The sequence below is a fragment of the Chaetodon trifascialis genome, chromosome 23 (assembly GCF_039877785.1).
Source record: "Chaetodon trifascialis isolate fChaTrf1 chromosome 23, fChaTrf1.hap1, whole genome shotgun sequence".
Classification (NCBI taxonomy): domain Eukaryota; kingdom Metazoa; phylum Chordata; class Actinopteri; order Chaetodontiformes; family Chaetodontidae; genus Chaetodon; species Chaetodon trifascialis.
Genome location: NC_092078.1, coordinates 14,551,207 through 14,566,994, shown reverse-complemented (window position 1 = coordinate 14,566,994; position 15,788 = coordinate 14,551,207). Strand labels below are relative to the sequence as shown.

The 15,788-nt window shown below is 44.1% G+C and overlaps 1 protein-coding gene across 2 annotated transcripts in view; it reads right to left on the bottom strand.

Moving 5' to 3' along the window:
* dock11 (dedicator of cytokinesis 11) overlaps positions 1 to 15,788 on the bottom strand; it is a 53,141-nt gene that overhangs the window by 23,943 nt on the left and 13,410 nt on the right. For both annotated transcript variants that reach the window (XM_070993393.1, XM_070993394.1), the window contains exons 10-19: positions 14,927 to 15,010; positions 14,517 to 14,657; positions 13,130 to 13,405; positions 8,916 to 9,038; positions 8,716 to 8,798; positions 8,028 to 8,150; positions 7,775 to 7,851; positions 6,947 to 7,131; positions 6,738 to 6,803; positions 4,229 to 4,321 (exon numbers count right to left, since the gene is read on the bottom strand). In XM_070993393.1, the coding sequence (XP_070849494.1) occupies positions 4,229 to 4,321; positions 6,738 to 6,803; positions 6,947 to 7,131; positions 7,775 to 7,851; positions 8,028 to 8,150; positions 8,716 to 8,798; positions 8,916 to 9,038; positions 13,130 to 13,405; positions 14,517 to 14,657; positions 14,927 to 15,010 (1,251 nt within the window). The remainder of the gene's footprint in view (positions 1 to 4,228; positions 4,322 to 6,737; positions 6,804 to 6,946; positions 7,132 to 7,774; positions 7,852 to 8,027; positions 8,151 to 8,715; positions 8,799 to 8,915; positions 9,039 to 13,129; positions 13,406 to 14,516; positions 14,658 to 14,926; positions 15,011 to 15,788) is intronic.

Genomic DNA, 15,788 nt, shown 5'->3' with positions numbered 1-15,788 from the left:
CAATACAATATCTACAACCAATTGTGGATGTAAGAATATTAATTGCTAATCCAGGTTTTTAACAGATTAACAGAACAGATATAACAAGTGGGCAAAGGCGGAGGGCTTATTCCATTTCTTCTCGCATCAGGAAAACACATATTAAAGTGTGTATGTTTACATAGACCAAAACAGGAATGTATATCATGACACTGTTTTCATAAACCAATCATATTCATTTCACAGAAATTACAGGTTTTACATAGTTTGTCCATTTGACCAGATCCTAAAAAAAGATTCCCTTTGACTTTTGAGAGAAAATGACAACTTCTCCAGAATGTAATTATCCTGCATGATTTTGATCCATTCTTCAACTGTAGGTGCTTCAGTCTTTAACTGTTTTCTCGTGATAGTCTTTTTGCTTGCCGCAAGAAGCACTGACAGCAGTTTTTTATCTTTCAGAGTCCAGCTGTCATATGAAATGTCTCCTAAGAACAGGGCTTCACACCTCCACGGGATTTTTTCAGTAAAAATGTTATTTAAATGTTCACACAGCTGCTCCCAGAATGGTTTGATCACTGGACACCCCCAGAAGATATGATAGTGATCTGCATTATTTGTCTTACAGAGTCTCCAACAGGTGTCCCCACTGCCCTGATGTTTTTTCTGGGCAGGGGTTACAAAAAATCGAACAATGTTTTTCCAACAGAATTCCCTCCACGAGTTGGAGCTTGAGATCATCCATTGAAATTTGTGGATCTTTTCCCAGCTTTCAACTGAAATAATTAAATTTCCTTCTTTTTCCCACTTATTTCTTATGTGGTCTGTGTCACCTTGTTTAGACAACAGAATACCATTATATAGCCTGGAAACAACTTTAGTGCATGAACCTGATTTCAACAAAGACAGAAACACATTCGAGAATCCTGGTTCGACTGTTTCCCAAGTTTCTCGTAGATTTTTATTAAAATAGGATCTAACCTGCAGATATCTATAGAAGTCATCCTTTTCCAACCCATTTGACCTTTGAAGTTCCTCAAAACTCTGAAACACCCCCCTCTGGAGAAATGTATGATAGGTGGTTAATCCTTTTGGGATCCATCCTTTAAATCTCTCATCATACTTGTTTGGCTTAAAAGCTGAGTCAAAGGCGCACCGCCGGAGTATTTTGATCTTTTTCCAAGAATCTAATCATGTGGTATCATCAACTCATCTTGTAATTCTTTATCCATTAACATGGATATGAGAGGTATTCCTTCCACTGATGTACCTTGTATGTCTTTCCATCCAGCTTTGTATGACGGAGAGCATAGACAGATCAATGGTCTTAGTTGAGCTGCAAGGTAACAGCCCTGTAGGTTGGGAAGACCCAGCCCACCTTTCTCCTTCTTCAGCTGCAGAGTTCTGAACCTTACTCTAGCCCTTTTCCCTTGCCAGATGTATTGCGATATTTATCTGTCCCATTCCACAAATACCTTTCTGGAATCTGGATTGGTAGACACTGAAATAAATACAAGCGTGGAAGAACGTTCATCCTAACTGACTCAATTCTGGAGTACAGATTCAAAAAATGGATCATATTCCATCTCTATATGCCTAATTTTAACTTTGAGGTTAGGGGTCTGTAGTTGGCATCAAAAGTATGGATTCTGCTTCCCAGCTCCATCTGTACAAATTCCTAATTTTATTCGGTGGGCTATAGTTTAGTGTTAAGACCTGAGTCTTATTAATGTTAATCTTGTAACCCGACAGTGAACCACATTCCTCAATCATCTCCATAAATGTAGGTAGGGTTTTAGTTGGGTTTGTTATAGTTAACAGTAAATCTGCGAACAAGGACAGCTTCTGTTCACCAGACGCCATCGTAACTCCTGTTACTGTATGTCGGGCCTCTGCTTTATCCACTGACTTAATGGCTCTATAAAGAAGGCGAAGAGGAGCGGCGAAACACAGCACCCCTGCCTTGTACCTTTTTCCAAAATAAATGAATCTGATAGATCTCCATTAATTTTTATCTTAGCTGATGGTTTGTTGTACAATGCAGCAATTACATCAATTAGGGTCTGGTGGAATCCAAATTTAGCCATCACTTTATACAAGGACCATCTGACCGAGTCAAACGCCTTTTCTGCGTCCAAACTCAGCACAACGGGCTCTATTTTTTGTTGTACTACATGACTCAAAATTTGCAATGTTTTTCTGATATTGTCCTGAGTCTGTCTCTGTCCTTGTGTATTATTTCTGGCAAAATTTGTTCAAGTCTCTGTGAAATTATGGCAGTAAATAGTTTCTAATCAATGTTTAACACACTCACTGGGCCGTAGTTACCACAGTTCAACTTATCCCTCCCCTCTTTAGGAATTACTGAAAGTATTGCATCTTTCCATGAAGGGGGGATTATTTTCTTTTCCAGCACACAGTTGAATGCTCTCAATAAAGTAGGGACTAATTGATCTTGCATTTCTTTGTACCACTCGGAGGTAAAACCATCCGTTCCCGGGGGCTTTCCTCCTTTTAACTTTCCAATAGCCGATCTTAGTTCTTCTTCAGTTATCTCTGATATTAACGGTTTATTTTGTTCAGTTGTGACTGTAGGCAGAGATAGAGGGGAATGAAAGGTGTCTATCTGATGTTCATTGTTCAATTTGGGCTGAGAATATAAGGTTTGATAAAAACTTTTAAAGCAATTGTGAATATTTTCCAATCCTATCTCAACACTATTTGTATTTGATCAGCATCATTTGAGTCTTTATACCAGTGCCAGAATAGGAGCATACTAATCTCAGTGATGGATTCAATTGCAATCCATGGATGGATACAACTTTTCACAATGTCATTATATAACAGTTTCATGCCTTTTTGACCACACTGAAGAGGTTTTAGCTCATAAAACACTTTTTTCAAACAAACACAGGCACAGACAGCTGGAAAGCATTATCAGCTATTGTGTTTTCAGCACCCTTGAGATTTCACTCAATTTACTTTGGAATTCAGCTAAAATAAGTGTCACACATGTTCCACATACAGTGCTTTTTAGAAGTGTGGCTTCATCACACTTTGTCTCTCAGTGGTATAGCGAATTTCTTTTTAGTTTTTCTCTGAACAAAGCTGTACTCTGTTGTTTTTTGTGCACAGTGTGTAAACTCTGAATTTAAATTAACATTGAGTACAAGCTTAAAAAAGGTTTGCTTGCATTGTAACCTCTAACTGTAGCTCTTACGCCCATGGGAGTCATGTGATACAAGATTTGTGAATCCCTGAAAAAACACCCTCATGAAACCTAAAAGAAAAACACACTATCCACCAGGGGGCAGCAACAGCAAGGATATGTATTCTCCCTCTGTTTTGAGCAGATTTTCTCACAGGAAGTGACACATAGACAACGACCAAACTTGTTTTCCAGCGATACAGGACCAGAAACCAACAAATTCCTGAAGAGTGTCATGAATGAATATCATTACTCTCCAATTTCTAACATGAGTGTGAATCATTTAGTTAGTGTGTTAAATGTTCTCTCTTGGGGAAGTCTGACACATCCGTAAGAGTGTGGCAACTTATGTGAGCCCTGATAAGATTTTCTGAAATGTCAGAATCATTGGTGCATTACTACGACTACGACTACTACTTGTAATAACAATCCATTTCATACAGTGCTTTTCAGTGTCCTTAAAGACACTTGAGAGAACAAGACAAAATATGTTAAAAAGATAAAGATCACCGTTGTCCTGTTAGAGCAGAAATTCTCCATGATTCGAGGGGAAATCCCAGTGAGCATGTGCGTGCATGCGGGTGTATGTGGGGACTCTTAAAATGCTAATCCGTTTGATATCAGGGCCATATGGACCCCCTCTGCTCTTGCTTCCTAACAGTACCCTGACCGTACCTCTTCCGCTGAGCTCCTGGCTTCGTGTGTGTAGTGGGGTGTGTGGCTGTTTGACCAGTCTAGTGTGAGACAGATTAATGGGATTATCTCGGTGCTGGCTGAGGAATTTGAGAACTGAACACAGGAAAAGAAAAAAGCTGAAGGGTGCTTCTTCATTGTTGCTGCAGTCTTATTTCCTCTTTATACCTAATTCTGTGTCAATAAACTGAAGACTGGCTGTTCCTCCAGGCTGGTTCACTTTTTGTTCAAAGTTTTAGGTCACATGCCTGTAAAACGGCTCATTGCTGTATCTAATATGATATGAAACTTGAGCCGATGAGGGTGAAGTTTCATATCACAAGCTGGGATAATGAGGGAATCTCTCACCTCGTCGTAGAACTCTGGGCTCTGATTGTGATGCAGGACGGCCGCGTAGGTGCTGGTGGTGAAGAGCGAGTCTCCAGGTTTGCCGTAGATGCACTGAAAAGCAAGCAAGTGAATCAGTCATCCAACTCTGGCCCTTTGATGCTGGGGCACAGCGGTGAGTAAGTGCTCAGAAATCTGTGATTACTAACAGTTTTTGGGGAAAAGACGGGGTGAGCGTGCAAGCCCTACATCATATGTATCTCTGAAGCACCTCCAGATTAAACAAAGAATTAAGAAACTAGACCTGAAATTATCAAAAGCATGGCCTCTGCCTACACAAGAGGGGCCTCATCATGAAAAATTATATACATTTTCAGGCCTTACAAAGCACTGTTTAGCCTTCCTCCTCTGCTGGATGTCACAAAACCAACAAACACTGAACAATTACACCACTATGACTGCACATGTGATGACGTAAATATTCATTTGTCTTTCCAAATGGCAATTAGAGCCACTGGCAGATGCAAATGTGAGATATTTTATGAATGCACCCGCAAACTCCAGGAGAAAAACTACATGGCCGAAGCTGTTTCGCGGCAGAGCGGCAGCCACTGCAAGAAGAAGCTGCGTGGGAAAAGTGAACCTGTGTGGCGAGCTGGACCAGGTCAGAAGAAGTTCTAATGAGGGGGCAACAAAAGGGAAGAAAAGTTCAGACCTGCTCAGATGGCTGGTTGGATACTGTAATTAGGATGCTAACAATTGCAGTCATTTCTAATGACCAGTAATGAGCAGTGCTGGCCAGAGGAAGCACAGAGTTCTGGAGCCAACTGATAGAAATTGAGACTGATAGGAGCCAGGATCAGGAAAAAAAAAGCTGGAGCCTCTGCAGGACGATGGAAGAGGCTGAGAGAGGACAGGGTTCAGCTCTCAGCTCAGTCTGGGAAAAAGCTGTAAGTGTGGGGGGGATACATAGATTTACAGCAAAGATCTGTTGTTGATTGCACGATTTGTGTACCGCCATGGAAAAACAAGCCATTCAGGGGGCCCTTACAGCTGCAAAGGGGCTGATGGGAGTCCTGATTACTGGACTCCGGATGAGGGTCGAGGTGTGACTAGAGAAGCGGCATCAGATCTTATCTGTCGGAGAGGCTGTCCTGTTCATACACGTACTGTACCACACACTATTTTTTACTGGCTGTACTGGTAGAGCTACTCATTTTTCAGGTATGCAGTACAATTTCAGGTAAGACCATAAATAAATCATGAATGTGTGTTTGACAGATCATCAAGTGATCACTCCTGATGAAGACTGGATGCGGCAGAGATCGATGTTTTTTTGATTCACAGCTTCTGGGAAGTCTTCCACGTTCCTGTTCCCAAAAGCCTCAGAAAACTATTTCCTCCCAGTCAGATTAGTGTCTCATGTGAAGTCCAGAGCCTCCCTGAGCTTCCGCCGCCTCTGATTAAAATCTCCTGAGAGGTGTGCTGCTGGCTCCTGCTCATTGTTTGTTTGTGTTTGTGCCTCAGTGTACCTCAAGCATTGTTGGAGACCAGACTGTGTGTGTGTGTGTGTGTGTGTGTGTGTGTGTGTGTGTGTGTGTGTGTGTGTGTGTGTGTGTGTGTGTGTGTGTGTGTGTGTGTGTGTGTGTGAGCGATCTGCAGGATCTGAGATATAATACATGTAACTGTATGCTGATCTGTCTGTCTGGACTGTCTTAATCAACAGCATCAAGTGTAAACGTTTTGGAGGTTGAGGCTGTCTGTCTTCCTCCGTGCCTCTGGCAAAGTGAAAAGCAAAACAGTCCACGGTGCTTTGATGCCTGTTTCCACCCACAAATATTTGACATGTGTGGCCAGAGAGAAACGGAGAGGAGGAGAAGAGAGAAAAAAGAGTGACCAATCATTATCTTCTCTTGCCAGCTATAATAACCAGCTTCTGGGAGCTTTCTCTTTTTCTGGCCCCTCAGTTGTGCTCGGACTTCCACTTTGTGAAAAGCAATAAAAGGAAGAGTTTATCATGCGTGAAGCCTCTGCTGGCGTTCACTGTACGACATTCCATACGTTTTCATAACAGCATTATTGCCTCTGAGACATTTTGCACCAGACTCCTGCTGATCAGTTGAGAATTAATTGTTTCATCCCGCCAATCATTGATCCTCTTCTTTCATCTGTCTTCTGCTTTATTTCCTTCGTTCAGTGGAAATTTGATCAGGATTGTATTATCTATCCATTTTTTCCCGGTTGCCAATATGTTGTGCTCTTTGTACATGTCGACTGTACTGACCATGCTGCAACATTTCCAGAATTAAGTCTTCATTTCAAGAGAAAAAGGGTTGATTCTGGTTATTGACTCATGCTGTTATGTTTCATTTCATTTCAGCATCCTAAAAGAGGAAGCTATACTTCAACTTATCCAAAAATATTTCAGCTTTATTCTCAAAATCTGAGATTGTCCCTCATCGTCAAAGTGTGCATCACTAATATGTGCAGTACCTCACATGCTGAACAATACAAAGTTGATGCCACTCACCTTTAAAGGCGCTGCACCTTCCTCGTCTGAATCGCGGAACTGGATGCAGACTGCAATGTTTCTAGCCTGGTGGGGAGGAAACATTACACACAGCAAAGCCAATAATGAGTGAGGGTGACTCACTGAGTCACATCAGTGATATGTGCTTCATTGAAAAGAGTTTAATCATTTTTTACACTCTTTATGCAGCTTCACTCTGAGTCACACACCTTGGTGAAGGACTTCTGGTTGTCGTATTTGAGCTGCAGGGGGTAGATGTAGAGCTGGTTCTTGTAGGTGGTGAAGGGGTAGTTGTACTTGGCCTCCTCGGGGAGAAACTCTTCGATCTCCACCGACACCCGCTCGCAGGCATCCTCGAAGGGCTTGACGGGAATGTAAGAGGAAGTCACCGTATCTGGAGGACAGAGTGCACGAGTTAGGGGAGCAAAGCTCCGCTGCTGTGTTCCTGTCTCTGGTCCCATCCCAAACAGTCAACTCCGGGTCATTCAGTGTATTTGTGAGCTAAGTGCACCCAAACTGCTCGTCAGTGCAAACTCACATATTGAAAACCGACTTTCATTCACTGCCAGCCTGCGTTGTTTGCATTCTAGGAACAGAAATTCTTCCATGTGTTGTGAGACAACCACAGGTTTGGCCTTTGCACTTGTTGCTATTGTTTGATGGTAATGTTGGTGAAGAAACTCAAGCTTATTCTACTTCAGCTTTTGACATACCACAATTTAGATACAGTCAGCAGCAGTGAAAACAGTGGAACTGTAGACACACAAGATATCAGAGGGAGGCAGGCTTCTTTCTTTGGACAGCCGGCTCACATCGTTTAGTTAAAATGAATGAATCCACAGCGAAAATTGTGGTTCCAATTTAAGTACAACCAGCTTACAAAGCTTTTTGCTGCAAGTTTTACTCTAAATATTAGATTTAAAGAGTAGGAATGCATGACAGCTCTTTCATATCCACTTTGTGCAGCGGTTAGTGTGTTTTCAAGGCCAGCACTCGATTTGTTAGGATAAGGGGAATGTTTAGAAATGACAACATACTTGAGAAGTCAGGCGGGACACACTCAATGGTGACATTTAGCTGTCCAGGGATGGTCTGGAGCTTGCTCTTCTCAGGTCTGACGAGGGAAAAGAGATTCGACATAAGAACAAAGTGCAATCAGGGCTCAATACAGGACTCTTCCACATTAACAAAGTGTAATGTATTGATTTCATAAATGTGAAAAGGTACGAGTGTTTTCAGCAACAGTAACTAAGCACTCGCTAAAATAGCAGAAGAGTGGCGGTGACTCACTTCCTGATGTCGGCCAGCAGCTTGATGATGTCGTCAGTGGAGATTTTGCTGCTGTCCTGGCGGTAGAGAGGAGAAAACTTCCCATCCATGTCCAGGCTTCCCTGAGCATCTTTGAACACCTGCCTGGAAACACATTACACATAGCCACTCCAGCCTCATGCAAACAATGAAATATCCATATTTCCATTCAGGGCTAAGGGAATATACCAGACTGAGCATCTAACGCTCGTGTAATGTAGCCGTATCCATTTTCAACTGGAGGCAGTTTAAATATTTATTGGATTACATTAACTGTAATATGTATTGTATCATTGTTACACCGGGAAGCCCTGACCTGCTCACGTCTCAGACTGAGCTGATTCTAACATTGTGTCTACACAGCAGCTTCACACCTCCATCTGTGTCTACACAAGATGCATTCAGGGGCAGTGTAGGCCACCTGAGCCCAGCACACTGCACTGTGGTCATAAGCGTAAAATGTTGAAGCACTCTATCACACACAACTGAAAATACTGGAAAGCTGTTGAAGGCTGTGATATTTAGACATATAAATTATAAATTGACTTTTAGATCTTAAAATCTAATGCATGATCTTATCACGATGGTATCTTTCTTGCCGTTGCAAAGATGACTCCACACAGACTCATTACAGGGTAATATTTTGACTCATGGATTATTCCTGTCTTACTTGGCAGCCCAGGCAAATGGCATCCTGTACTGGCCCAGGCGTTGGCATGTCTGCTTGGCAGCTTTGAGCACCTTCTGAGCAGTCTGAGGAGACAGACAACACAAAACACAAAATCAATACGGTAGAGAAAAAAGAAGGAACGTTAGAGCAGACAGCTCGCCGCTGCTTTCATCATGCTCTGAATGAGGTGAAAGGCAAACCTTGTTGATGTCGGAGGTCTTGATGTACGGCTCGGCGCAGTGCGTGATGCCATTCTGTAACACCTTCTCTACACGGGCCACCAGGAAGATATCTGCATGGGGGTTAGTCACTGAAAAGATACCCTGGAGGAGAGAAGAACTGCAGTGAGGAGGCTGCTCGAGGTAGGGACCAGATGATAAAGTATACTACAACAAAATCTGTGGTTGTAAGGTGTATCAGCAGACTGTGAGCTAAGCCTCCTTCTAGGATTTATTTCCATTGGGATTGTGGAGTGAGGGATGATCATGTGATGGATACATGAAACTAAAGAAAAAACACTTCATCCAGACTGCTGGGTACTTAAATAAATAGGCAATCAGCAGCAATTCAAACTCCAAATGTCCTCTTCTTCATCAACTGCTTCTCTGCGAGGCAAGTGCAGGGGAAGCGGTTGCTGCTAGCTGAAAGTTATACAGGAAAACCACATGGGGCTCACATCTATTTTTGGTCTGGTGAGATGGGGCTGTCTTTAAGATCGGAGTGTCAGTTCACACAAACAATGTCAAGTGGACAGAAAGTACATTTAGACAAAACCGTGCAGCTCATTTTAATACATGGATGTACAATGCACTGAGATTTTTGGGAGCAGAAGCAAAGAATCGAGACAGAAGCAGCAGGAAATCACTTTGGAAATCATAAACATTTCAGCATAAGCAATGAAGCTTAGCGACACTACCAGGGGAGCAGTTGCACCATCGAAGAGGCTAATGCAGCTTTCAATCAACGTAGTTGTCGACATGACAAACTGCACATTAACAATACACACATCAGAGGAGACAAGCTCGGTGCCAGTCAGACACTCTCCAAGCCAGAACGCACGCCGTTCCCTCCCATCTCCCCTCATTCACTCATCTTCACAGTTTTAACAGAACCACACGCAGCTGCTTCTGGTTTTGCGTCTGACATGATGATTTGTTGTTTATAAGTCGCTGCCATGCACTCTGCACGACGTGGGGGAAATATAAATTCAACATTTTGCCATTGTGCTTTCCAGAATCGCTGTATCACGGCTCCTTTTTGCAAATACTAACCACCACTGCTACTGCTGGTTTGTAGCTGGAAGTCCTTAATATCCACGCTGAGACAAATACGTTCAAGTTGTGAATCATGTCATCGACTGGAACGGAGGCCGTGGCCTCCCCAAAATCTGCTAAATGCGGTGGAGCGATATGAGAAGCAGAGGCTCTGTCCTTGGACCACACCCAATGCACCTAAATTAAACTGTGGCTTGCCGAGCTATAATAACACACTAATCACAGAGGTAGAGCCTGCTCTGTTTGTATGCCTGTGTTTGTATGTGTGTGTCCAGATGACCTGCGCGTGTGTGTGTGTTCTGCTGGTGTAGAACTTTCACAGATGTCGGTTGGCAGAACATAACATTAAGTCCACAAATGAGACATACGGAAGCTTGGAACAGCTTTATTTTTTTGTCCTCGGCCTTCAAACTGTGTGTAACGATGTGGCCGGCTACCGGTTCTCTGTTAGAAATCCTGTTTCTGCTCTGAGTGCTGGTAAATTTGACTCTCCTCTGTTCATCTTTCCACCTGTAAGTTGCTTGTTTTCAATGTATTGTGTGACAGCCCAGTCATGTGTCTTGTCATGCAAATGGAAAGTGAATATCTGAGAAGGTTTTATAACCTGCTGCTAATTTACAACAGGCACCAGTCTTGCTGAGTGAGTTGGTCCCATTAATGGGCCAAGCAGCCAGAGGAAAGGAATATGTATATATGTGTGTGTGTGTGTGTGTGTGTGTGTGTGTGTGTGTGTGTGTGTGTGTGTGTGTGTGTGTGTGTGTGTGTGTGTGTGCGTGTGCGTGTGCGTGTGTGTGTGCGTGTGTGACTTCACAGCACCTGCAGGAGTTCGCCCGAGCCAAAAGTAACACTCACTCATGGGCATTACTCTTTCCTAAATAAACTCTCGCCTTAAAACACAGCAAAGAAAATATGACGAGGCATAAAGCTGACATCACCGAGCTAAAATCAGAAAACTGGCAAGCCAAAGGGAGTCTGAAATCACTCGCAAATGCTAGCTGAATGAGCTAAAACGGAGGTCTCATGTGGGCCCTTTCAAAGTTTTTAAAGGCTGGACATGGACCAAGATTTGTCTGGAGACACACTCGCCATCTGGAAGTATTACAATGGAATGAAAATTGAAAGCACAGCACTTTGAATGAAAGGGAGCAATCAATACAAAAAAAACACGACATTCACGGATTTGGCTACAGAGCTGCACCACGCATCATCACGTGTCAGCAGAGTCCTCTGACATAAGAGGACAGCAGGGAAACCATCAGCAGGCTTGACTTATCCCTTATCCCACCCAGGCCAGCTGCAGCCAGCGTGGGAATGCTGAGCGGTGTTGCAGACATAAAGGACAATTCAGCAGTCTGTCACCTCGCTGAGCTGAGTAAGGAGGCAGGCCGGACAACATCCAACCACAGCCTGACGAGGCACGGAAAATGCAGAGTGTGAATACTATTCCATCGGTGATGAATCATTTTAAAATCCTCAGTGTGTTTCTTGTAAACTGTAATTCCATTTCTTCCATTTTTTGTATTTATGCTTTTATTTGCCCAGTGTCAGAAACTGAAAGGTCCTCTGAGGACACACCACACAGAGGGACTTCCTGTAAATGAAACCCTTTCAACAATATAGACGTGTTTCAATTCATTAGCATCTTTGGACCGACACTGAGATAAAAAAGAACAAGATTTTACAATGTTTACTGTACATTAATGGCCTCTCTTCTGTAGGTCCTCACCTCTAACAGTTTTGTCTATTTTTTATGTTACTGTATAAAGTACCTTACGGTGCATAATCTGAATCTCATTTTCACCCAGTTCTTCATGTGGCCTAATTGCCATGAATACCAGAAAAAAGAGCGGCTCAAAAAAAAAAAAAAAAAAAAAAAATTGAAATAAATAAATAAGAATTAGTTTCATATTGGACTCCGGCAGGGCTGCCCTTTGTCACCGATTCTGTTCATCATTTTTATGGACAGAATTTCTAGGCGCAGCCAGGGGCCGGAGGGGGTTTGGTTCGGGAGCCGCCAGATTTCGTCTCTGCTTTTTGCAGATGATGTTGTCTTGTTGGCTCCCTCGAGCCAGGACCTTCAGCATGCGCTGGGGCGGTTCGCAGCCAAGAGTGAAGCAGCTGGGATGAGAGTCAGCACCTCCAAGTCCGAGGCCATGGTTCTCGACCGGAAAAAGGTGGCTTGCTCCCTTCAGGTTGGGGGAGAGTTCCTGCCTCAAGTGGAGGAGTTTAAGTATCTTGGGATCCTGTTCACAAGTGAGGGAAGGATGGAGCGTGAGGTTGACAGGCGGATCGGTGCAGCGGCTGCAGTAATGCGGTCGCTGTACTGGTCTGTCGTGGTGAAGAAGGAGCTGAGCCGAAAGGCGAAGCTCTCGATTTACCGGTCAATCTACGTTCCTACCCTCACCTATGGTCATGAACTTTGGGTCATGACCGAAAGAACGAGGTCCCGGATACCAGTGGCTGAAATTAGTTTCCTCCGCAGGGTGGGGGGGCGCTCCCTTAGAGATAGGGTGAGGAGCTCTGTCACCCGGGAGGAGCTCAGAGTAGAGTCGCTGCTCCTCAACATTGAGAGGAGTCAGCTGAGGTGGCTCGGGCATCTTTATCGGATGCCCCCTGGACGCCTCCCTAGGGAGGTGTTCCAGGCATGTCCCACCGGGAGGAGACCCTGAGGAAGTCCCAGTCCCTGGGGTGACTATGTCAGTCGGCTGGTCTGGGAACGCCTCGGGATCCCCCCGGAAGAGCTGGGGGAAGTGTCTAGGGAGAGGGAAGTCTGGGCGTCCCTGCTCAGACTGCTCCCCCTGTGACCCGGCCCCGGATAAGCGGGAGAAAATGGATGGATGGATGAATTAGTTTCACATTAGTAAAACCCACATCAGCAAAACAGGATGAAAGTGCTGCCAAAACTCTGGCTAACGAGCAAGCACCAGAGTCCATGTGACTTCTGTTTGTGATTGACGAGCATGAAGCTAAATGAACCAGAAATACAACACAGCAAATTTCCCTGGTATTATTCTAAATGCACTGGCATCTTTTACGTCCTTTTAATAATCTTGCTTTGATCAGCTCTGCTGTTATCCCATCAAATTTGCCACCAGTGTTACATATTCTTGGTATATTTTCTTTTATAAGCAGCTGCGTACCTGCGTAGGGAAGCGCAGCAGAACCTCTGACACCCTCTGAAGAGCAGGCAGGCCGTTCCCTTTCCCTGAGTCTCCATTCACCATGACTCCCCCTCCTCCCTCCCGGACTCCTCCTCCTCCTCCGCCCTCTGAGTCTGACGAAGGAGAGAGCTGGCCCGAGGCGTCGGTCAGCATCTCCCTGACGCAGGGCGGGTTGAGGTCAACGTGGAAGTCGGCTGAGATCTTGCAGCTCTTGGAGACGTCAAAGAGAGCGAGGCTGATGAAGAATGGTTCCACCTGGGGTTCAGCAAAGAGATGGTTTAAGGGCTTTTCACACTTGGATACATCAGCCAGGGTTTATAATGTCCCCGAATTCACTTTCTGCAAGATCACATTTCACGCTACATTTATTGAGTTTAATCCCATTTACAATTCACCCTAACTATTTCAACAGTTTTCTTTAGGACTATGCATCGGATGACCTCCAGTCAGCATGCTCATTGCATATTTGCAGGGACATTAAGAACGATAATGTTAACCATATAATATCTGACACTTGCCAACATTATAAAGATACTTGCTTTCTGTTTATCAGAAGCTTCACTTTTTGAATGACTAAGTGCACTTATGCCAGGATGAATAGCTCCTGCATCATGGACAAGCCTCTCCCCAACCAATAAACATGAAACCTATCAGAGACTCTGGAAGAAAAGAGGGGAGGAAGACGGGGAGGGAAAGAGCGAGCGTGCCGCTTCCAAACCACAAATATGAGTCACTTCATTTCTCCTACCAGCCCCTCTAATGCACCAGCGAGCAGGAAGAGGAGGTCTAACTCAATGTTTTATGACTACAGCAATCCACTCTGACAAAGGCGGTCCTCACACACGCTCTGAAATGCTGCCTCATGCTACCAGGAGCATTTCCGTATTCATCAGGCTTCTTGCATAACCTTCAGTTATTCAAGGTTATAGCTCAGGTTCTTCAAGCTTACATTAATAAAATAAAACAATACAGCAACATCCGTGTGTGGAATTGCTTTAATATACTTAATATACTTTATTTCTAAACCAAATTTTATCCTAAACTATGTGAGAAGGCAGCAGTATCTTGTTGTGTTGTCCTCTTTTGGCCTGGTTACTTCCATTGCTTCCAGACAGGCCAACATGAATTATGAAGGTATATTATCTGGGGCAGCACTGCAGAGGGTGAGGATGGTGGAAGCTGTGCGGCTCTGGTTACCTTACTTTTTATACTTGTTTTTATTTATTGTATTAGTATTTGGTCATGTATTTGACTATGACAGGTTTAGTGGCGCTTGGAGAGACATAGAAAGTAGTAGAGGTACAAATAGAGTCACATAAGCAGAATATAGAAAGACTCTTTGTGATGAAGTGAGGCGATGACATACGTTGGTGAGGACGCCATCGCCCTTCTCACTAACGCAGCCCTGGAGACTGAAGGTCAGGTCGTGGCAGCTGACGACAATTCGACGGCCAAAACGCTCCTCAAATGGCTTCACGTCTGGCTCGATGCCTGAGAAGTCCAGCCTCTGGATGTCGGACAGAAGGGGGGGGGGGGGGGGGGGAGAGAGGGAAGCAGGAGGCACCAAGACAGGAGATGAAAAACCACAAGGAGAGAGTGATTGATCCAGAGGAGAGAGGATGAGTGAAGAGATGCGTGCAGGGAAAGAGGACAAGGGAAAAGGAAACAGTTCAAATGGTGGAAAACCGAGGAGAGATCAAATAGTGTGAATCAATCTGTGGAATAAATAAATCATAGGACAGCCATGTGTTAAAAGCAGCATCTTCCAGAGCATACCTGTGTCTCAGGATCCAGAGAGAAAAGCTTTTGTCTGCCTTCATTTCTGTTGATCTTATTGAGCTGGTCTGTCTCCCTGGCATACTGCAAACACACACACACACGCACGCACGCACACACACACACACACACACACACACACACACACACAGTTGAAGAATGTAAATGGGAAAAAAAGAGGTCATTTTATTTTGTAGTTTCTCATCATTATTGTTTTTGTTATTCTCGCCCACTGAGAAAACATACATACGTGACTGTAAGACAGTGAAAAGACTGGGAATTTTGGAGAAACTGGCCAATAGAAACTGGTTTCAAAACAGAGTTACCTTTTAGAGGTAACCTTTAAACAATACAAATGCAGACAGAGCGCAAGACAGGGAAGGAGACAAGCAGTGAAAAGACCCAGACAGAAGGAGAAAGAAGAGCATCCAATGGAGACAAACAAATCAAACCCTCAGGTCACAGTAAGAGCCTTAATCCATCTCCTTCCCCACCTCTCTTCCCCTCGTTTCTGCTCTCACTGTGACCAGCCTGGAGACAAACTCAAGTGATCTTTTGCATGGGGGGGGGGGGGGGGGGGGGCAAAGCTGCTCTGGAGTGGCCCAGAGCAAACAGTGAAACAGCAGCACAGAGGGCTTTGTTGTCTGCGTGTAGCTCTGGGTGTACAGACATATTAAAACGGCACGGCCTCTGTGGAGTAGACACTGCTGTTCACAGGCTTAGAAAAAGCAGACAAAAGAGCTGCTCCTCTATGGCTCTGTTAGACATTTAGTAGCAAAAGACTGCATGAATGCGGTCTCATAGAGAGGCTCAGACTAATTCTTGAGATTTGCATATCTCCTTACACTGCCAATCAGTCTGA